The following is a 24,165-nucleotide window of genomic DNA, read 5'->3' on the forward strand; positions in this document are numbered from 1 at the left end:
AGATGTTCATTTGCAAACTTCTGCCACTGAATTTTGTGGCTAGGACACAGAAAAGGTTTTGTTCTGCTGACTCTACCATGGAGGTCATATCTGTTCAGGTGTTGCTCCACAGCAGGACAGTGCAATAGCCACTCCAGAGTCTGCTACTTGTCCTTGTCCTCGCTACTTTTGTTGTCTTCTCTATTACTTTTGTTGCTTGTTACCTTAATTCTGGTATGAGAATTTCTCTGAAAGTGTCCTTGGAGAAAAGCATCTGCTAAATAAATAATAATAATAATACATAATAAAAACTAGGGGGCTTTGCCCCTTGTTCACTTCGCTTGCCAACCCCCAAAGCCTATGCTACATGCCAGCCACTTTGTGTCTCTACCACTTGCATATGTGGATTTCACTTTCACCAAACAACAAATCTTTTAATTCTCGCGAATACGCCTCTTCATTGGGAAGAAACACTACTTTTCCCTGATGGCAACACGAATTAGACGTTCTAGAAGTCTTTGACTTAAAGTTTAAACCTGAACAATATATTCAATCTCTTTTCGCTGTTCTGTTACACCAAGTAATAATTTCTGTTTGTTAGCGCTAAAGCAATCTCTACTAGCAGTTTTTTGAGACTTTTGAATTTTAGCACTTTTAATTATCTCTAACCTGCTCTGCATGTGTATCACGCCAACGTTTTTGAACCTCTTTACGATGTTCTACTTTGTCATCCACTCTTTGTCTTTTATTTCTGGTCCCGGGTGTGGTTAAATCTCTTGGCACAAAGTCTCATCTCACAGGACGTGAAAGTATCTCTCTGAAAAAGTCATGTCTCGTCCCAGGATTTTTTTTATATTATAATAGAGAGAAAACTTGACAAATAATAAAAAAATGGAATAAAAAAAGAAAATATACTTTAGCCACAGAATAAACCCTCTCTGAAACACGACACTCATAAAGTCCTTCTGGTCAGAGGACAGAGAAATTCTTACTTGCATGTGCTAATGAACATGGCACCACTCTCCATGACTTAACTTTGGAATCTTGGCCTACCTTTTTTTTTAAATCCAAGGTTGCTGCAAAGTTCCTGTCTTGCTTATGCGACAAATCCCAAAACATATTTGTCATAACAGGGAGATCCAACATTTCATGAATAGCAACCACACAAATGAGAAAATGTACTCTGTGGTAAAATGGCAGCAGGCTCATGTGGGTGATGCTGTCTGGCAAACATTGGATTGTTCTTAGTAAATATATGCGTACTGTTTGGATAACAAAGCACCACAGATTTTGCCCCTTTAGATGCTGTATTGTGCCCAGTGATGCTGTTGGCACTGCCGGCCATATAACGTAGAAAAAACTGATTGACGTTTAATCATAAAAATGATAAGTTTATAGGAGTGGTGTGGTGACTCTCTACTTGTCACTTAGCTTGCCACTCATGTCCATTTGTGTTACTGAACGGATTTCCAGCTCGCTATGAGGGTGCCACAGCTCTCCATCTGTTATCTTAATTTTTTATTTTTCCATTTGCTGGGTTACCAAGCTGTTCTTAAAAGAAACAATGCACCGCAACGATCTTCTGCTCTGGCTTCACTTCAAAATGGCCACCCTTCTGTTGAAATTAGCACCTTAATCTCATCCAGTAAACTCTGATTTCATTGTCTGCGTTGTATGACTTCACCCTCTTGCCATTCTGTTGCTATGCTTTTCACTTTTCCTTCACTCTGTAGCAGTTGTATTGGTGACAGTGTCGGCACAAGAAACCCGCAATGGATGTTGGATTTTATGGGACACCCACTAATCAGATGTTGTTTGGTTTATAGTCACTTGCAAGAATAAATAACAGGTAGATGATAATGTGTTTGGGACTAGCTGGATACCCCATTTATATAAAAATGTGAACTTAAAGTCCATGCACTTCAGAAGAGGTCATCCACCTGAAGCTGTGCCTGTTCAGGCCCGGCCATTACTCTGGTGGGAGAACATCTAGCATAAGCTTGGGTTGCTGAAAAAAATTCTGTTTCGAGATTTTGATGAATCTCAATGTTTTAGACTTCCCCGAGTCCAAAAATACCATTTTTGGAATTATGTCTGTGTGTGTGTGTCTGTCTGTGTGTGTGTAAACATGATAACATGAGTACGCTTTCACTTATGTCAACCATATTTTGCATTCAAGTATTTGGTATCATTCTTCTGTTATCATTTTTGCACTACGGGGATATTTCAACTTAATGTATCTTCTAGGGCAGTGGCTCTCAAAATGTAGCCCCTAGACAACTGGTAATACATGAGTGTGTGCCGCATGAGTTGTGGGCTGACCTGGTCATCGTTCTTGGAAGAACGTTCTTGCTGAAAGAGAGAGGCTTGGACCATACACTGATACAACATGTCGCCACACCCACTATACAACGAACCACCTGGATTGGGACCCGAGTGCAGCAGGTGACACCTCAGCACCACATTGGAACCATGTGAGGTTTTTTTATGGTGGCTGGAGTGCCAATCCTGCCACCAACCACAAAGTTTTCCATGTAAGTTGGTGGACCTGCTTGCAGGTTAACGTCATATCCAGGATGAAACAATTGCGATTGCCGGCGCAGATCCCTAGCCTCAGAGCCACCATCCCGCTTGAAAGAAACACATAGGATGTCTCTAAGACATCAACAACAGAGTGCCATATCTGCCTTTTTACTTTCTCATATGCGAAGTATACGGAAAGTGTTGGAATCGTCCAAAAATTTGATTTTGGGATTTTGATGAATCTCAACATTTTAGACCTCCCTGAGTCCAAAAATACAATTTTTGTAATTCTGTCTGCATGTGTGTGTGTAAACACAATAACTGGAGTACGCTTTCATTTCGGTCAACCAAATTTTGCATTCAGGTATTAGGTACAAAGCGTAAACTTCTATCAACTTTTGAGCCATTTCCACTAACAAGAAGTGAAACCTTATCTGACACGTTTCCACAAAATTATTAAAAATTTTATAATTTTACATCATGTTATGGTAAAGTACCACATTCTAAGCATTTTTTGTTGCTTTGCATTTTTTCGAAAAACGACTGGTTTTCGAGATAATCACATTTTTCCGTTTGATGTTCAAATGGTAATACTTACATATTTGAGAACTTTTTGATTCATGTTAACAAAATTTTGTCTACAAGTATTACATTACACGCATTACTAAAGTCTCCTGAAACTTTTGACCCACTTCCCCTTACTGAAAGTGGTAATTTACCTGATTACCTGGAAGAGGTGCTGGTGAGGCCAGTAGAGGGCAACTACTGCATATACTCACGTATAAGTCGGGTCTTGAAACCCGAAAAAAGCGATCATAAAATCAGACCCCGATTTATATGCCTATTCAAAAATTGCTTCCCCCAATCTTACATCAGTTTCTCAGACGCATCGAATTTTGTTTAGATTCTTTCACTGCTTCGATGACGTTTAATTTAAAACCAGCTTCATATTTTCCTCTGATCGAACACTCCATGCTTTTATGATAAAGGTGTATGAGGGTGTGAGATACAAAAACACAAAATAGTGCAATCATTGCTTCAGAATAGTTCTGGTATTACTGTTTGGTCACATAGGCACAATACATAGAAAAAAAGGCCTTGTGCTCCGTGGTTACTCTCTCAGGTGGGCGTTAGCATATTGAAATCTCTTGGACCAACAGTGTGAATTTTCCACATTCGACTTATATGACTGACATTATAAAATACCAGAAGTTATATGGTAAAATGAAGTCCTGACTTATCCATGAGTATATACGGTACTTTGTGGTCTGAACATAGATCCCAATGCCCCAGTGCAGGGACAGGGACACTGCGCTGTAAAAATGGTGTCATCCTTTGGATGAGACGTAAAACAGAATTTCTGACTCTCTGTGGTCATTAAAGACCCCTGGGAATCCTTCGTAAAAAGTAGGGCTTATCCCGATGTCCAGGCTAAATTACCCAACATGACCTAGTCATTTTGGTCCCCTAATCTTCCCCTATCTCTGGCCCACCATCTTTCTCATCACTTCACCATCTAACAGCTCATGTGTGGTGAGCGTAGTGGTGCAAAAATGGCACATCATCCAGGTGGATGCAGCACATTAGTGGTGGTTGAAGCGGCTCCCCACTCACTGTAGCAGTTTGAGTGGTGAGAAAAGCTCTATATAAAATGTAAAGAATTATTATTATTATTAAACATGATCACAAACATCCCTTAGACTTACAATGGCTCTGTGCTGTGCAGCTCCATCCTTTTTGGGCTTCAGGTGTGTTAGTGATTGTCAGTTTCAGGCCCTGGGGAGGACGGGGTGGGACTACTGCGACAAAACCAGGAAGTGACGCCACAGCTCGTCTTGGAAGTCATCCTCTGCTCTGCGGATGTGTGAAGAGAGGGGGTTAACAACTGCGCTTCCTCAGGCGCTGATGTCGGTATGCTGTCTTTGTCAGAGCCCTGTTGATGCCCCCAATGCATTCATTTGCTTTGATTTACTACCAGTGTTACTGAGAGCAGCACAGAAGACGAAGTTTGGCCTGTGTTGAAACACAATTTAACATGTGGTTCTTGGAGTTTGTTGTGATGCTGTTTTCATACTGCACCAAGTGCAAGAGCTTTCACAATTTTGTGATTTCAAAAGATGTGCTCGGAGCTCCGATCTTCTCATTCTGCTTATTAGTTTTACCATAAACTATTTAAGGGGTGAAACTGAATGCCTCCCTCCAGTTCACAAGGTGCCCCCTGAGCTTTTGATTATGTCTGCCATTAATGCTTTGATGTAAATCAGTTAAAGCGACAGTTTCCCAAAAAAAGTCAATTTTCAAGATGTGAACAGTCCCAATATTAACTAACGCATCTGTAATCTTATATTGCTGTTCTTTTGTATGTTTTTCTTCAATATTCTCTTTGTCTTTATTCCCCATAGGTTTCTCAGAGCAAGATGTCGGGAAAATTCAGCACACAAAAGAAATGGGCAGCTCTAAAAGACAAGCTGAGCCCTCAGGAGCCAGAAGTGCAGTCGGATGCAAATCTGGAAAATGCCGACCCGGAGCTGTGCATTCGGCTACTGCAGGTGCCCACTGTGGTCAACTACTCGGGACTGAAGCGGCGTTTGGAGGGCAGCGATGACTCTTGGATGGTGCAGTTCCTGGAGCTCAGCGGTCTGGACCTGCTTCTCGAGGCTCTGGATCGCTTGTCTGGGAGGGGATGTGCCCGAATTGCTGACGCCTTGCTGCAGCTAACCTGTGTCAGTTGCGTGCGGGCTGTCATGAACTCCCCTCGGGGTATTGAATTCATTGTGGAAAATGAAGGTTACATCCGTAAACTCTCTCAAGGTAAGCACTGCCAGCCAGACCACCAATATGGTTTGTTGGCAAAGAGCTTGTATTTGAAGTGATGTGCTGTTTTAGAATTAAAGTCTCTACTGATGTCATCCCTACTCAAAAATTCTTCTGTAATCATTTTTGCGCTACTGGGATATTTCAGCTTAATGTATCTTCTAGAGCAGTGGCTCTCAAAGTGTAGTCCCTAGACAACTGGTAATACATGAGCAGGTGCAGCATGGGCTGTGGGCTGACCTGGTCATCGTTCTTGGAAGAACTTCCTTCCTGAAAGAGAGAGAGGTTGGGAGCATACACTGATACAGCACGTCGCCACACCTTCTTTACAACGAACCACCTGGATTTGGGACCCGAGTGAAGCAGCATCACACTGGAACCGTGTGAAGTTGATTTATGGTGGCTGGAGTGCCAATCCTTCCACCAACCACAAAGTTTTCCCTGTAAGTTGGTGGACCTGGTTGCAGGTTAACGTCATATCCAGGATGAAGCAATTGTGGGTTAAGGGCCTTGCTCAGGGGCCCAACAGAGTAGAGTCACTTTCGGTATTTACGGGATTTGAGCTGGCAACCTTTTGATTGCCGGCGCAGATCCCTAGCCTCAGATCCCCCCACCTCGCCTGAAAGAAACACATACGATGTCTCTGAGACACCAGCCACAGAGTGACCTTTCTGCCTTTTTACTTTCTCGTATACAAAGTATAGGGAAAGTATTGGAATCGTCCAAAAATTCAGTTTCGAGATTTTGATGAATCTTGATGTTTTAGACCACCCTGAGTCCAAAGATACCATTTTTAGAATTCTGTCAGTCTGTCTGTGTGTAAACACGAAAACTTGAGTACACTTTCACTCATTAATTTGCTCCAAAAGATGCACTAGGGCTTATTTTCAGGGGATGTCTTATATTTATTCATTAGAACACTCTAGAACATTAGAACACTCTAGACGAAAACAGGCCATTCAGCCCAACAAAGCTCGCCAGTCCTATCTACTTATTTCTTCCAAAAAAACATCAAGTTGAGTTTTGAAAGTCCCTAATGTCTTACTGTCTATCACACTACTTGGTCGCTTATTCCAAGTGTCTATCATTCTTTTTGTAAAGAAAAACTTCCTAATGTTTCTGTGAAATTTACCCTTAACAATTTTCCAACTGTGTTCCCATGTTCTTGATGAACTCATTTTAAAATAACAGTCTCAATCCACTGGAATTATTCTTTTCATAATTTTAAACACTTCAATTATGTCACCTCTTAATCTTCTTTTGCTTAAAATGTAAAGGTTCAGCTCTTTTAATTGTCCTTCATAATTCAACCCCTGTAGCCCTGGAATCAGTCTAGTCGCTCTTCTCTGGACCTTTTCTACTGTTGCTATGTCCTTTTTGTAGGCTGGAGACCAAAACTGCACACAGGACGCCAGAAGAGGCCTCACCAGTGTGTTATAAAGATTGAGCAGAACCTCCTTGGACTTGTACTCCACAGATCGTGCTATATAACCTCACATTCTGTTAGCCTTCTTAATGGCTTCTGAACACTGTCTGACAGTTGATAGTGTAGAGTCCACTATGGCTCCTAAATCCTTCTCATAAGGTGATTTTCCAACCTCCCATTGTGTATTCAAACCTAACATTTTTACTTCCTATGTGTAATACTTTACATTTACTGACATTAAATTTCACCTGCCACAAATCTGCCCAAGCCCTGTATGCTATCCAAGTTCTTCTGTAATGATCCACCTATCCTAACCTAATCCACCTATCTTGGTATCATCTGCAAACTTAACCATCTTGTTACTTATATTCCTATCTAAATCATTTGTATATATTAAAAATAGCAATGGCCCTAGCACTGACCCCTGCTGGACGCCACTCTTAACATCGGCCAGTTCTGAAGAGGTTCCTCACACCATCATCCATCAGCTTCCTATGTCTGAGCCAATTCTGCACCAACCTAAAAACATCACTCTGAACTCCCACTTCTTTTAATTTGATGCCAAACCTCTCATGTGGCACCTTATCAAATGCTTTCTGAAAGTCCAGATAAATAATATCATAAGCTCCACTTTGATCGTATTCTTTTGTTGCCTCCTCATAGAATGTTAGTAAAACACGACCTCCCTCTTCTGAACCCATGCTGACTGTTCAGAATAACTCCTGTCCTTGCCAGGTGTTGCTCAAATCTTATCCTTAATAATTCTTCCATTAACTTTCATGTGATGCATGTTAGGCTTACTGGCCTATAGTTGCTTGGATCTGCCCTGTCACGTTTTTTATATAATGGGATGATATTTGCCATTTTCTAGTTCTTCGAAATCTCTCCAGTGCGCAGTGCCTTCCTAAAAATATGTGTCAAGGGTTTATATATGTACTCACTAGCCTCCTTAAGAACACGTGGATAAATATTATCTGGTCCTGGTGATTTGTTTGATTTCATCTTATTTAATCTGAGCAGCACTTCTCCCTCTACAATTTCCAAATCCCTCAGTACCTCCTTAGTAGTCGCGTTTACCTCTGGGAGGTTATCCACTTGCTCACTTGTGAATACCTCAGAAAAATGTAAGTTTAGGGCATCTGCTATTTCATTGTCTCTATCATTTAATTCCCCTTTACTATTCCTGATGAACTTGACCTCCTCCTTGACTGTTCTTTTACTACTAAAATACTGAAAGAATCTCTTGGGGTCTTCTTTCGCCTTATCTGCTGTATTTCTCTCCAACTGTCTTTTAGCCTCCCTGTTATCCTTCTTAATGGTTGCCCTCATGTTCTCATACGCTGTACGATTCACTCTGCAGTTATTAGTCTTATATGCCTTATACAGCTGTTTTTTCCTGTTTTATCTTGGTAGAGTAATATATATATTGCTCTACTGTCCCCTATTGTATTATTAATATGCAGCCTTAGAATGCCTAATCTCACAGACTTACCACTGTATATAACTTATCCCCACCTTCCCTTCTATATCTATAACCTCAGGCAATTAGATGTAGTATAAAGACAAGCAGGAGTTAAGTTACACATAAAATAATGTATTACTGATAATATTCATAAATAATAACAAAATGCAAAGTACATTTGAATATTGGCAACCATACAACCTGATAAAATGGTGATGTGTAATTCAGGTGGCACACAGACTTGCAGTTATTTAAAATGTCTCTAGTTAAGGCATCGTTGGTGCTCAGATTTCAGCCACATGTCTGTTCAATATGGCTACTGAGCTGTGCTCTTCATTGTGTTGTCTTCATCATTACAGGTTAGCAAGAGAGATGCTTCTTCCATCATATGTGAGTCAGAGAGAGAGAATGTGGTTGAGCAAGTACATTTATAGATGTTCTCTCCAATTCCTAGAACCAATAGGATATCATGGTACTTGAAGGCCTCTGAGACAAGCCAATTCCAAACAGCCATATCTCAGACCAATGGGAGAAATAGTACATTTAACACCTCAACCCCCCCAAGACCATATGTTAAGCTAACCTGGCTTTGTGTGGGAGATCAAACTGGTTTAAGACATCCCCCCAAATCCTGTCATAAAATTACAAAGAGACAGTCGTAAAAAGGGGGATGGGGGAAGGCAAACATGAATACCTCTCACCACTTGGTTTGCCTAAATTATAAATAAAGACATACAAAACATTTATCAAGTTATATGCAAAATCCTACATCACAACATTTCCTTTGCAACTTATTTTTTTTAAATCTTTATTAATCCACTGTGGAGTTTTTTTTAGTTTCCTATTAATTCCAAATTTAGGTCTGTATCTGTCCTGTATTACATGTAAAACATTTTTAAACCTGTTCCACTGCTCCTCAACTGTCTCCACACTTAAAAGCTTATCCCAGTCTATTCTGCTTAGACTTTGTCGCATTTGCTCAAAATTTGCCCTACCAAAGTTCAACTTAAGGTCAACAAAATTTTGACTAAAGATGATGGTTGGTTCGTAGTTTTACAGACTTTAGTCCAAACAAGAACAAAAGACAGGGAAACATGGCAGCTTTAACTTCAGGCAGGGGAAATGATGTCATCAGGCCCAAAACTGGAAGTGATGTCATCGGAAACCGGAACCAGAGGTGGCATCATCGAATCCAGATGAAATTTCCTGTGGTTGGTCCGCTGATGAAAAAGAGTAAGGATCAGTGGACTTTGCCATCTCTTTGAGCCTTTTAGCTGCCTCCCATGCTCACGCGTGTGACAACAGGTTCAAAAATTTCAGAAATCACGAAATGCACAGCAGAAACACAAATGACACTCCACTCGTTAGCGCGTCCGAAGTGAACTGCCAGGAACTTTGGCGGGCCCTGGAGGTGATTGGCAGGTGGCACCGCCCCATGGGGAACCACCCGCAAAACACATGGGACATAATCAAATAAACACAAACAAAAATATACATAATAAATGCCGTATATACTCACATATAAGTTGGGTCTTGAAACCCAAACAATCAATCATAAAATCAGACCCCGACTCATACGCCCCTTCAAAAATGCAACACTTAAATTTTTTTTTTTTTACATCTTCTTGCCTCCTCCAATCTCACATCCGCTTCTCAAATGCATCGAATTTAATGCACTGCATTAAAGCAAAGGCACAATGCCATAAAACAACAGTCACTTAAGAGGAGGACACATTGTCAAATGGAAAAAGCAAAAGTTTAGTCATCAGAGCAAAGGTTTCTAATTGAATGATCTTCATGGACAGATTTACTATTGTGAGATAGCCCCTCAAACATAACAAAATTGGTGTGAGGTCTCCTAAAAGGACCGTAAAGGGAAGGAAATAACTTTTACCAGCCTGCCTAAGGAGTCTCACCCCCAAGACCAGGCACAACTTCTAGCTCCAGGCTCCCGGCCTAGGAGGCAACAAACATGAGGCACTGACAAAAATCACTGGAAAAGTGATCCACAAGAGGGAGGATCTACTTTATCCCCCGGCGTGTGCAGAAAAGGGCCTTTTATAAATAAAGGATTTAATCATAGCACATAAAATGCTAAGACCAGCTTGAAAGAGCTAAAATAGGCAAAAGGAGTTAAGTCAGGCCTACAGAAAACAAGGCATATGTGTGACAATACCTGCAACATTGCCAATTTAACACTTTACTGAGCTGAATTAGTCTCTCTTATCAAAGCCATTGTGTGTTACATATGGCTACCACATCACTATGTCTATTAACTCCTTCATTCTATTGATATATTCAGAATATTTCCAAGGTGTCTATTAACTCCTTCATTCTATTGATATATTCAGAATATTTCCAAGGTGCTACCTACTCAGAAATTATAGTTGTCGACCTTGGAAAGTGACAGGTTGAGTTTCTTAGGATATTGTCTGAATTTACAGGTAAATAACCAGGACAGTACAACCATAAATAAAGTGGAAGTAACAACGTTTCCACACATCATGCAGTACGTGATAAATGTGCCAAAGCAGCACAAGTGCAAAGTGCTGATCCTATTAACATCAACATGTCTTCATCCTAAATGGTGAAAATAAACAAACATAAAAATAAAGCAACAAGATTATCTTAAACCTGGACAGGAGACACTGTTTTCAGTGTTGATCATGAGTGAGGCCTACTAAGCTATGGCGCCATGCCGGAATCTGGGTTGGTCTTATAAACGTGTCTCCCAACAAGTAGGATTTCGAATAGAATGTATAGCAGGCGATGTTAGACTATGAAGTGGAAGCCACTAAGCCTTTGTTACCACATGTCGACTGTTTAAGAATGCAGCAGAGTGACAGGTGTATTCCTGTGTAAAGACAGACATTTTAATTACAGCACTTCAAGTCATGTTGAAACAACCCTGTCTGCTTCCATGAATGTGATATCGCAATTCCTAGTAAATATGCCTTTATTATTTATTTAGTTTTCTTTTAGAGTATGCCAACATGGAATCTTACAGATGACAAATCATTTGTGCACGCATCTAAATGTTTTAAAGGGTGAAACCCTAGTGATGCGTGATTAAAATGAAGTACAGGGTTGCTATTTGTTGGGTGTTCACCCAGTGACATGATCTCCTTGAACGCTAATCACAAGAACAATATTTAGCACATGGGACTTGTGTGCTGTGCAAAACATCATTAAGTCAGTCTTTAACTTTTATAGCTCCATTTGCACAATACAGACATCTCCATTACTTTCAGAGTACTGCACCACTACACACAATGCCAGCATTCGTGCCCCCTGCACAGGTCATCCACCTGAAGCTAACTTTGTTTGAGCCTGGCCAGTACTTAGATGGGAGACCAACCTGGAAAGTCTGGCATGTTGCTGGATGAGATGTTGGCATGACCATTAGCGGGTCTGTGTGTGGATCCCAATGCCCAAGTGCAGTGACAGGGAGACTGTGCTGTAAAGATTGGTGTCCCGTCTTTTAGATGAGACATAAAACAGTCCTGACCCTCTGTGGTCCTAAAACACCCCTGGGCATCTATTGAGAAGACTATAGTTGTGGCAAAAAGTTTTGAGAATGACACAAATATTAATTTGCTGCTTCTGTGTTTTTAGATCTTTTTCTCAGATGTTTCTATGGTAGACTGAAGTAGAATTACAAGAATTTCAGAAGTTTATGCAAAGAGTCAATATTTGTAGCGTTGGCCCTTTTCTTTTTCAAGACCTCTAACAATGATGGAGCACCGGACCATTAGGCAGAAGTGATAATTAAGTGACTCGGGGAACAAAACATTGAAATTTTGGGTGCATGGCCAGGAAACTCCCCAGACCTTAATCCCATTAAGAACATGTGGTCAAGAGGTGGGTGGACAAACAAAAACCCACCAATTCTGACAAACTCCAGTCATTGATTATACAAGAATGGGCTGCCATCAGTCAGGATTTGGCCCAGAAGTTGATTCACAGACAGCATGCCAGGGTGAACCGCAGAGGTCTTGACAAAGAAAGAAGGGCCAACACTGAAATATTGACTCTTTGCATAAATTTAATGTTATTGTCAACAAAAGCCTTTGAAACTTCTGAAATGCTTGTAATTCTACTTCATTATACCATGGAAACATCTGACAAAAAGATCTAAAAACACAGAAGCAGCAAACCTTGTGATAAGCAGTATTTGTGTCATTCTCAGAATGTTTGGCCATAACTGTAGGGTGTTCTCCGAGGACCTGGCTAAATTACCCACCACAACCTCCTAATCAACCCCATTTCTCTAACTGGCTGACTTAACTTCTTCACCCCTCCACCACCTGTCAGCTCATGTGTGGTGAGCAGACTGGCACAAGAATGGCTGCCAACTCATCACCCAGGTGGTGGCTGATGCTTTGAGTGTCTAGAGGAGCACTATATAAATGTAACCATTGATTGATCTACCATCACAAACATCTCAGACTCTTGCTAGCATATGAACTGATCATTAACAGGTTGCCTGTATGCATTTATATTTTCAGGATTCATTTTTGTAATTCTGTGTATAAGTGCTGAAATGTTCCTATCTGTACTGTACACCTTGTATTAAAACCCAGGTTGTGTGTGCGTGTGTGTGTGTGTGTGTGTGTGTGTGTTCACCCCATCCTTATACCTTATGTGTCCTGAGATGGCTTATTCTCGCTCCAGCTGCCCTTGCTTAGTATTAAGCAGGTTTCAAAGATGGATGGTTCTTGAAATTTGTGATTTTGTTTTTTTCTTTTTTAAAGAGCAGGTATCTTTCCACAGAGTTACCTCATACATGTGTGTATATGTGTAGGTAACAGAATTCAGCAAGACCTTAAACCAATGAGCGTGTGGTGTACTAAAGTCTGAGGTCTTTGCCACTACAAGTAGGCCACAATGTCACTGACCCAAGGACTCTTTACGGGTGTGCCTGTTTAACACGGCATCAGCAAAGTCGTGCTTATTTAATGAAGCAAGTCATGATTTCATCTTCTTTATGCAATATTTGAACTTTAACATTTCAAGAAATGTCTTGTACTTCCCACTGCACCACATTATGAGGGTTTTAATTACTGCGCCACCATACCATCCATCAATACATCACTGCATACCCAGCTTCTTACTGAGTGAATCAAAATGCACAAAAGAAATCATTTGAATAAATATTTGATCATATTTTGAGCAATCAGTTATATACAGTATGAGTAGTATATTAATACTCCATCACTCTCATAAAGTAATAATAACATCATTTATTCTTATTTTTATTACAAAGGATAATTCATCCATCCATTTCCTAACAGGGGTGCAGGGAAGGTGGAGCCCACCCCAACGAGCATCAGGTGCAAGACAGGCACAACCACTGGACAGGGTGCCAGTCCAACGCAGGGCAAACGCACACACACAAACGGGACAATTTAACAACGTTGGGTCACTGAACCTTCATGTCTTTAGACTGTGGGAGGAAACTGGAGCATTCCAAGAAAACTGACATGGACACTGAAAGAACATAAAACTTCATGCAGGGACTGCCTGGGCTGTGAACTCTAGTCTCCTCATTGAGAGACAGCAGTGCTACCATGTGAGGCCCCGAGTGCCCACAGCCATGGGCGTTATTGAGATGGACTAAAGTGAATGAGGACACACAACAAGTCTTGGGTCAAAAGTGCAAAGCGCATTTAGTAAAACAAGCAAACAGTGTCCAAAATGCGATGCAGAAAGTCATTAATAAATAAGCCATAAAAATGCGGCAGTGAAGATAAAACCAATAAATAAATCCAATAAATTGTTCAAACCAAGAATAAAAGCAAAGGCAGGACTGTGGCCTCCTTTTGTCATCCCCAGGGTGTCTTCCATGTCTCATCCTGCTCACACTCACTGGGCCCACCTTCTGACTTGAGTCACAACCGCCTCCCCTGGTACCTGCCGGGACGCTCTGTGTGTGTCTGGCTGTACCATCTTGCCACCACCGCCAGTCACAGCAGGATCTTCAAGGCCCACAATTTCCGCTGCTCATCCCCTTGGTAGGGACAGTCTGCCCCTGGAGCTCCATTCCTCCAGCTCCACCATAGGCTTCCTGACCATCTAACCTCCGCTCCTTTGTGCTGGCTGACTACCCAATGCTGCTTTCTTTCACTGTCTTTCTCTTTTTCCTCGGGTTTATCCTTCTTCCATTCTCCTTACATTTCTCACCATTTCAGACTAATCAGACCCTTTATGTCCTTGCATGTGTAGCAGTATTTAATGAAGCCACTTTCCCATTTGTGCTCTGTAGCCGTGAGTCATTCTTGCATGTGTCTGAGCCCCTGTGCACTTGCTCTAATCTGCTCTGGACCCTGTAGACACCACACAACATACCACTGCATCCCCAAATGGTCATTTTAATCATAATAATAATTACTAATCAAAATATAAAAATAAAATTGAATTAATATTGATTCTGTGTGATTATGGGGTTATCATTAACTACCTACTCAGCCACCCATTTTTTGAATCAGCTCTGTTCAGGCCCCGCAGCTCTGAATTATGCTTCTCAAAAAAATGAAGGGAGCAGCTCGTCATCAGAGTCCAACACTAAGTTAATGAAGCTTCAGGCACGTTAATCTGTCCAGTTAGGATGTTTAAGCGATTGTGTACCGATGTCACTGCTTTGGTGCAATGGAAAGTGACAACAGGGGCACTGGAGAGGTAACAACAAGACACCCCTCAAAAAGGGAATGGTGGCCGCAGACAGTTGCTCTCTCCGTATCCTTCCTGACTCCTTCCTCTCTAGCCTTGCGTTTTGCTAGTGTCCTTGTCACTACTGGTATCATGAAGTGGTACCTGCAGCCGATTCAGTTTACACAAGTAGTCCAGCTTCAGCAGGGTGGCACATCCACACGTGCCATCACAAGAAGGTTTTCTCCGTCTCCCAGCACAGTCTTAAGAGCATGGAGGAGATAGCAGGAGACAGGTCATTAAATGAGGAAAGGGCTGTAGAAGGGCATCAACCCAGTAGCAGGACTGGTATCTGCTCCTTTGTGTGAGGAGGAACAGGATGAGCACTGCCAGAGCCCTACAAAATGACCTCCAGCAGGCAGGCCACCAGTTAATGTCTCTGACCAAACAATCAGAAACAGACTCCATGAGAGTGGCATGAGGGCTCGATGTTCTCTAATGGGACATGTGTTCGACTGGCATTAGCCAGAGAATACCACAATTGGCAGCTCCACCATTGGCGCCCCATTCTCTTCACAGATGAGAGCAGGTTCACTCTAAGCACACGTGACAGAGGAGATAGAGTCTGGAGATGATGTGGTGAATAAGCAGCCTGCAACATTATCTAGCAAGACCAATTCGGCGTTGGGTCAGTGATGGTCTATAGAGGCATTTCCTTAGAGGGTTGCACAGACCTCCACATGCTAGGCTGTGGTACTGGAATGGCATCATTGTCAGATCTTATGCTGGTTCCGTAGGTTCCTCCTGGTGCAGGACAATGCCTGGTCTCATGTCCCCTAAGTGTGTAGGCAGTTCCTGGATGACAAAAGTTATTGATGCCATTCACTGGCCCACACATTCACTAGACCTGAATCTAACTGAGAACTTCTGGGACATTATGTATTGGCGCATCCAATACCACCAAGTAGCGCCACAGGCTGTCCAGGACCTAACTGATGCCCTGATCCAGGTCTGGGAGAAGATCCCCCACGACACCATGTGCAGTCTCATCCATAGCATGCCCAGATGTTATCAGGGGTCCATACAGGCACGTGGGGGCCATACACAACTTGGATCAGCCTGGGATTTTAATTTTTGACTTTAATTTTTGGTGTGATGTTGAATCAGCCATCAATGGGTTTGTGATTTTGGTTTCCATTGACTGTTATTACCTCATTTTGTTCTCATGGAATTATACTGTTCAGGAAAGATTTTCCATTTGAATATTTCATTCATCGAGATCAGATGTCTAATTTAAGTGTTCCCTTAAATTTTTTTAGCAGTTTATATTAAGCGAGTCTGAGAATGTTATGTTGCAAAAATACAAATAATAAAATCAAACAATCTGTAAATAATCCCAATGGAAACAGATAGCCAACAGACATAAAATATTAAGATGTTACTTAAGAAAGAAGAGTTTACTTGCACTACAGTTGCACTATGCCAGACATCCTTATGTAAACTGCCTTAAGCAGAATTGGATGGGATGCCAGCACACGCATTCAAATGAAGCCACACTGGAGTACTAATTAACTTAACATGCCCACTTTTGGCTTTTGACAGTAAATAGGAGTGCGTAGAGAAAAACCACAATGGAAAATGGCACAAAGGTGCGTCTGGTGACTGAGCCATGCCCAGTTGTGCTTTAAAGCAGCAATGATTAATAATGTACCCATGATTTTGTAGATTTATTAATGTATGTTAACATATTATTCATGCATGCATGAATCCAACCAGAAGGGCACACTAGTGCAGCTTGTCCAAGTGCTATAAGGCAGTAACAATATTCACTGTCCTGTATATAATAACAAAAGAGGAAGAGCAACAGTAATTGCAGGGTTCAATATAATAAAAATGATAATTGTGACACATATTGAGAGTTAGGAGGAAGGGCACTCAAGTAGAAGAGGCATCTCTGTCCAGTCTGATGTCAAATAAATCACAAAGAACAAAACCGATTTTTGGAAAGCCGTGTGGTCGAAATTTAACATCTTATTAAAGAAAGAAAGGAACGTCCTCTAACAGGACAATTCAGTAATCAGGCAGGAGAAAAGCTGTTCATTGTATCTTTTAATTTCTCCTCAGCAGAATGCCTTGGAGGGAACATTCTTCAAAAGCAGTTCATTACAGCATGGTCAGAATGATTAGAATAGTCAGAGAAGCAAAGAATAAAGAGGTTAATTTTATAAACTGTGGAATTTACATACAGTGTCAATCAATGTGTACATTTTACTCTGGTTGGCTTGTTGGTTTACACCCAAATGATTTATATAAAATAAAAGTCTATTATATTATATTCTGGTTCTTCTTGCACCTTTGCGTTGCGCCACCACCCTTGAAATTTCTGTGCAGATAACAACTGTCCATTCTTCTTTATAGGACATCAGCTGACTTCTAAGATATCTCTTAGTCATTCTTCAGTATGTTTTGTATATTACATGAACCTTTCTTCTGGTACATGCTTTACTGCTGTTTCTTTAAGATGAATGCTATGTTACCCTAAAATTATTCTTCCACAGCCGTAAGTTACAGGGAGGATCCTTCATATGAAATAATCAGTTGGACATGGCAAGGACACAGCATGTTTATCTGTCTGTGCTTGGGTGGATTGGCCCATAACATGTTGGTAAAACCATATTTGCTCTTGCCTGCAGCTTTGGACACAGCAAATCTAATGGTGAAGAAGCAGGTGTTTGAACTGCTGGCCGCTCTCTGTATGTATTCTCCAGAGGGACACAACTTGGCCTTGGACTCCTTGGAGCATTACAAGGTAAATAAAGAGAACTTGGATTGAATGTTTTTATATACTGTATGTACAGTTGATTCAGTGTGTATTCAGTCCCCTTCACTTTATTCACACCTTACCGTGTTGTAGAATTAATTGAAATAGATTTTTGACCATCAGTCTACGCTCAATGCCTAGAAAGACAAAGTGAAAGCATGTTTTCAGAAAGGTTTGCAAATTTTTCAGTCAGAAACTTAAATCTCACTCATAGAAGTATCCAGACCCTTAACTTAGTATTTTGTGGAAGCTGCTTTGGAAGCCATTCCAGCTTTGAGTCTTCTTGACAAGTCTCCAGAAGCTTTGCACACGTGTATTTAAGAAGTCGATGCCATTCTTCCTGGCCACATTGGAGAGGCCAGTATCTGTATCTGCTAACAATTTATTCGAACCATTCCAGTCAGGCTTTTGACATTTTCACAGCACTGAGACGGCACTAATTAAGATCACTAATGATCTTTTAGTGGCTGCAGACGCAGGCCTAATTACAATCCTTGTTCTTCTTGACCTCAGTGCTGCATTCGACAGTCTGTCATTCCACCTTACTAAAAAGGTTATCTGCACTAGGTATTTCTCACATTCCGTTAACTTGGTTTAAGTCATATCTTAAAGACAGAACTCAATACATTCAGCTGGACACATGTATCTCTACTCCCACTCCCGTAGTATCTGGAGTTCCTCAAGGTTCTGTCCTTGGCCCCTTGCTGTTTATCATTTATTTGCTCCCTTTGGGTGTCATTTTTCGTAAATGTAAGATAAACTTTCATTGTTTTACGCAGATGATACCCAGTTATATATCTCAACTTCACCATCTGCATCGCTACCACCATCCTCACTTACTGACTGCCTTGCTGAGATCAAGTCTTGGTTTTCTTCTAACTTCTTGCAGTCGAACTCTAATAAAACTGAGGTGCTTCTTATGGGCACGAAATCTGCAATTGTGAAGGCATCAAAGATCTCAGTATTAATTGACAACACATCTGTTACCTGTACAGATCAGATAAAAAGCCCTGGTGTAATTCTGGATAGCACGTTGTCTTTTCAGTCTCACATTAGTTCCGTTACCCGAGCAGCTTACTTCCACCTGCGTAACATTAATCGCCTGCGTCCATCTTTGTGAAATCACTCTACTGCTATTTTAGTCAATAGTTTGGTCACCTCCCGCCTGGACTATTGCAACTCACTTCTCTTTGGTCTGCCCCAAACGTTACTACATAAACTTCAGCTTGTTCAGAATTCGGCTGCTCGTATAATTGCTAAAACACCTTATTCTGATCACATTACACCTGTTATTCAGCAGCTTCATTGGCTGGCAATAAAGTTTAGGGTCAACTATAAACTTTTAGTCCTTACATATAAGGCTATTCATAATCTTGCCCCTACATATCTCTCACAGCTCCTACAAGTCACTAAACCCTCTCGCATGCTCAGATCCTCTTCTTCCATCAACTTAAATAATCCACCAGCACGTCTTGTCACGATGGGATATCGAGCGTTTAGCAGATCGGCACCCTCCTTATGGAACTCATTACCTGCCTACCTTAGGAACATGACCACCCTTCACCAATTTCAGGTTAATCTTAAAACTCATCTGTTCAAAATTACTTATTCACTGTAATTGTTACTGGTGTTGTTTTATTTGGATTTTAATTTTTAAGTTATTGAATGTTTAATTTCTTTTATCTGATTGTACAGTGACCTTGAGTTTTTTGAAAAAAAAAAAATATGTGTAAACTGCCATCTTCAGGGCTCACCACACATGTTCTATGGGGTTTAAGCCTGTACCTTGGCTGGGCCACTCAAGGACACTCAGGGGCTTGTCCTTAAGCCACTCCAGCATTGTTTCATTTGTATACATCAGGTCATTGAACCGTCGCCCAAGTCTGAGATGGTGTGCACTCTAGAGCAGGTTTTCTTCAAGGGCATCTTTGTATTTGGTGGCATTTTTCCTTCCCTCAGTTCTGACCAGTATCCTTGTCCCTACAGCACAATAATGCCACCACCATGCTTCACCACAGGGGTGGTATTATTCAGGTGGTGGGCAGCGCCAGGACTTTGCCAGACATAGTACTTGGAGTTCTGCCCAAAGACTTTAATTTGTGTCTCCTCAGACCTCAGAATCTTTTTCTTCATGCTGTCAGAGTTATTTAAACACTATTTGCAAACTTTTACTCAAGCAGCATTTGTCTAGCCGCTCTACCATAAACTCAGCTGTTGAGATGGCCATCATTCTGAAAGGTTATCCCATCTCAGGAGAGGACTTCTGGAGCTCTGTTAGAGTGACCATTGAGTTCTAGTTCTTAGTCACCACCTTAACCAAGACTTCTTCTTGCCTGGTTGTTCAATTTGACTGAATGGCCATCTCTAGGAAGTTGGTTCCTAATTAACATGTCATTTTTTCACGTCTTATTACGGCATCATTTTGAATATTGATGGGCAGTGCCATCTTGGTGATTGTTTTGTCTTGGTAGAGTTCTCTATTACTCTACTTTCCCCTTTTGTATTATTAATGTGTAGCCTTTGTCAGAATGCCTCAAATCTCACAGACTTACCTCTGTTGATAAGGTACTGTACTTTATGACTTCTCCCCATCTTCCCTTCTGCATTTATAACCTCAGGGAATTAGGTGTAGTAAAAGACAAACAGGAGTTAAGTTACAACTTATATAATATATCAGGGAAGTGTGACCATGGTGAGGTCTGTGGTAGGAGTGATGGAGGTGGGGTTACATCAGGGATCGGCTCTGAGCCCTTTCTTATTTGCAATGGTGATGGACAGGTTGACAGATGAGATTAGACAGGAGTCCCCGTGGACTCTGATGCTTGCTGATGACATTGTGATCTGTAGCGATAGTAGGGAGCAGGTTGAGGAGACCCTGGAGAGGTGGAGATATGCTCTAGAGAGGAGAGGAATGAAGGTCAGCAGGAACAAGACATAATACATGTGTGTAAATGAGAGGGAGGTCAGTGGAATGGTGTGTACGCAGGGAGTAGAGTTGGTGAAGGTGGATGAGATTAAATACTTGGGGTCAACAGTACAGAGTAATGGGGATTGTGGAAGAGAGGTGAAAAAGAGAGTGCAGGCAGGGTGGAGAAGAGTGTCAGGATTAATTTGTGACAGACGGGTATCAGCATGAGTGAAAGGGAAGGTCTACAGGAGTGAGACCAGCTATGTTATATGGGTTGGAGATGATGGCACTGACCAGAAAGCAGTAGACAGAGCTGGAGGTAGTAGAGTAACAGATGTTAAGATTTGCATTGGGTGTGATGAGGATGGACATGATTAGAAATGAGGACATTAGAGGGTCAGCTCAGATTGGACGGTTTGGAGACAAAGTCAGAGAGGCGAGATTGTGTTGGTTTGGACATGTGCAGAGGAGAGATGCTGGGTATATTGGGAAAATAATGTTAACGATAGAGCTGCCAGGGAAGAGGAAAGGAGGAAAACCTAAGAGAATGTTTATGGATGTGGTGAGAGAGGACATTCAGATGATGGGTGGAACAGAACAAGATTCAGAGGACAGAAAGATATGAAAGAAGATGAGGGCAAACCCTAACTGGAGCAGCCGAAAGAAGAAGAAGATTGATAATACTCATAAAATAATAGCAATAAGCAAAGTACATTTGAATATTGGCAACCATACAACCTGATAAATGCTGATATGCAATTTCAGGCGGCACACAGACTTGCAGTTACTTTAAATGTCTCTAGTTAAGTAATCATTTTATGGCTTTCTTCAGAACAAGTTGCATGCCTGTCTCAATATGGCTGCCGAGTTGTGCTTCTCAGTGTGGCCGTCATTTCAGTTCATAGTGTGTGAGATGCTCCTTCATGATAATGGTGTAAGAGAATACAATACAATTTATTTTTGCATAGCCCAAAATCACACAAGAAGTACCGCAATGGGCTTTAACAGGCCCTGCCTCTTGACAGCCCCCCAGCCTTGACTCTCTAAGAAGACAAGGAAAAACTCCCAAAAAAACCCCAGTGGGAAAAAAATGGAAGAAACCTTGGGAAAGGCAGTTCAAAGAGAGACCCCTTTCCAGGTAGGTTGGACATGCAGTGGGTGTCAAAAAGAAGGGGATCAATACAATACAATACACAGAACAGAACAAATCCTCAATACAGTATACAAATAATTTTAGAAGTACGTAACAGAATTTAACAGTAGATGATATCACATAATATGATTTGGATTTGTTTAGAGTCCTGTAGACCTCATCCATCAAGCTGCCTCCCCCATTTGGCCATTCCACGGCTGAAACTGTGCTGGGCCAGCCAATCCGATGAAAGGACCCCTCTTTCCCACAATTCCTGCGATCCTCCATCATGGATGACTTTACCTTAGGCAGGCCAAAACAACTTGGCAAGTGGGCCATGGCACCAAGTGCCACATTTGAGTACCGAGAAGAGAAACAGAATAGATGAGGGTTAGTATCCAATTATAACTATCATGTGTGGAGCTTGGCCCGAACACAGACAGGCGGACATGTTCATGTCAACCACAACACATTTATTATACATATTATTTACAGTTAAAGTGCACACTAACCCCCAAAGTCCCCAAAGTCCTGGCCACAATACAATGCCTTGTCTCTTCCTTCAGGCCGCCTCCTCGTCTCCTCTCCAGACCTCTTCCTCTTCCACCTGACTCTAGCCATCTCACAATGGGAGGCGGTCCCTTTTATAAGCACCCGGATGTGCTCCAGGTGTGTTCCGGCCAGCTCCCACCGACACGCCCCAGTGTGGCGGAAATGCTGGCGGCATCCCCGGAAGCACTCCAGGTGTCCCTGCTCGTCTTTCCCCCAGCACATCCGGGTGTGGTGGAAGTGCTGAGGTCCAGGGTCCCCAAGGCATTGGGGTGCCCCCTAGTGGTGACCACGGGCCCCTACAAGGTTGAGCTTCAAAGCCCTGTACCCGTGACCACCAAAGGCATCAGGGTGGTCGCCCCCACATTGTCTGAGGGAGGCATAAGTCCTCCTCCGGTCCTCTGAGGCGTCCCGGCCGGGTCGCCCCCCCAGCCATCTGCGACTCATGTTACTTATGTTTTAGTGCTAATGACTAACAACAGAGATGCAGTATGTACAGTAAATCAGCAGCTCTAGTCAGGATATGCTAAACTGAAGTAGTGAGTCTTCAGCCGGGATTTAAAAGCTGAGACCGAAGGGGCATCTCTTATTGTAGCAGGCAGACCATTCCACAGTTTAGGGGCCCTGTAACTAAAAGCTCGACATCCCACTATTATTTTATTAATCCTTTAATTCCTAAACAGACTGCCATCTTGAGATCTTAATGTGCGCTTTGCTTTGTAAGTCATGATAAGTTCAGATAAGTAAGCCGGACCTTGGCCATTTAATGCTTTATATGTTAAAAGGAGGATTTTGAAATGTGCCCTAAACTTAACCGGGAGCCAGTGTAAGGATTTAAGAACTGAGTTATGTGTTCGTATTTTCTTATTATTGTAATAATTCTTGCAGCAGCATTTTGGATTAACTGGAGGCTGTATAGAGAACAGTTTGAACATCCAGTGAACACCGCATTGCAGTAGTCAATCCTACTAGAAATAAATGCATGAATTAATTTCTCAGAATCATGTTTATTTAGAAAGCACCTCAATGTCCTAGCATTTTTAAGATGAAAGAAACATGATTTGGACAACTTTGTAATATGTGCTTTAAATGACATGCTAAAGTCAAAGATAACTATGAGATTTCGGGCTGATTCAGTAAAATAAATGGGGATTCCAACTGAGTTAAATGATGACAAAATATTGTTGTGATCAACCTCATTCCCTACAACAATTAACATCTTTGTTTTATCTGTATTTAAAGACAAGTAGTTCTCATCCATCCACTCCTTTAATTCACTAACACAACTAATTAAAGAAAACAGAAACTTCATTTGATCTAAATGAAAGGTATAACTGGGTGTCATCTGCATACGAGTGAAAATTAACATTATGTTTCCTAATGATAGATCTCAGTGGAAGCATGTAAAGTGAAAACAGTAAAGGTCCCAGTACTGAGCCCTGCGGGACACAATATTGAAATTCTATGTACAATGATGGAGTACTGTCATTAAAAGAATGAGAAAGAGGGAGGGAGGGGTAAATCAATCAAATTTATAGACTCTCTATCTCAACCTTACAGCCAATAAGGGGATCGTGGTACTTAATGACTTCTGATTTAAAACCAAACAGGCAACTTTAGACCAATCGAATTCTGGTGTGACACAATGGGCTTCACACCAAACCCCAAAACCATTTGTTGTGCTGATGCTTGGCAGCTGGGTAATCTGGCTTTCATTTGGTGTTCTTTGAGAGAGTCACTGGCCAAACTGGTCATAAAATTACAAAGATTCAGTTGTAAATACTGGGGTGGGGTTGGGGGGGTCTTAAACATCAGTCCATTGCTGTTCTTATCAATGATATAACACTAACACTATTACATTGCTCTGTCCAAGTTACAAATAAAGACATACAAAATATTTATC

The 24,165-nt window shown here is 41.5% G+C and overlaps 1 protein-coding gene across 2 annotated transcripts in view; it reads left to right on the top strand.

The window, feature by feature from the left end:
• Positions 1-24,165, top strand: part of inf2 (inverted formin 2) — a 195,341-nt gene that overhangs the window by 66,300 nt on the left and 104,876 nt on the right. For both annotated transcript variants that reach the window (XM_039741927.1, XM_039741928.1), the window contains exons 2-3: positions 4,905-5,313; positions 17,546-17,661. In XM_039741927.1, the coding sequence (XP_039597861.1) occupies positions 4,920-5,313; positions 17,546-17,661 (510 nt within the window). In that variant the 5' untranslated portion in view covers positions 4,905-4,919. The remainder of the gene's footprint in view (positions 1-4,904; positions 5,314-17,545; positions 17,662-24,165) is intronic.

This window comes from Polypterus senegalus, chromosome 18, assembly GCF_016835505.1.
Source record: "Polypterus senegalus isolate Bchr_013 chromosome 18, ASM1683550v1, whole genome shotgun sequence".
Classification (NCBI taxonomy): Eukaryota; Metazoa; Chordata; class Cladistia; order Polypteriformes; family Polypteridae; genus Polypterus; species Polypterus senegalus.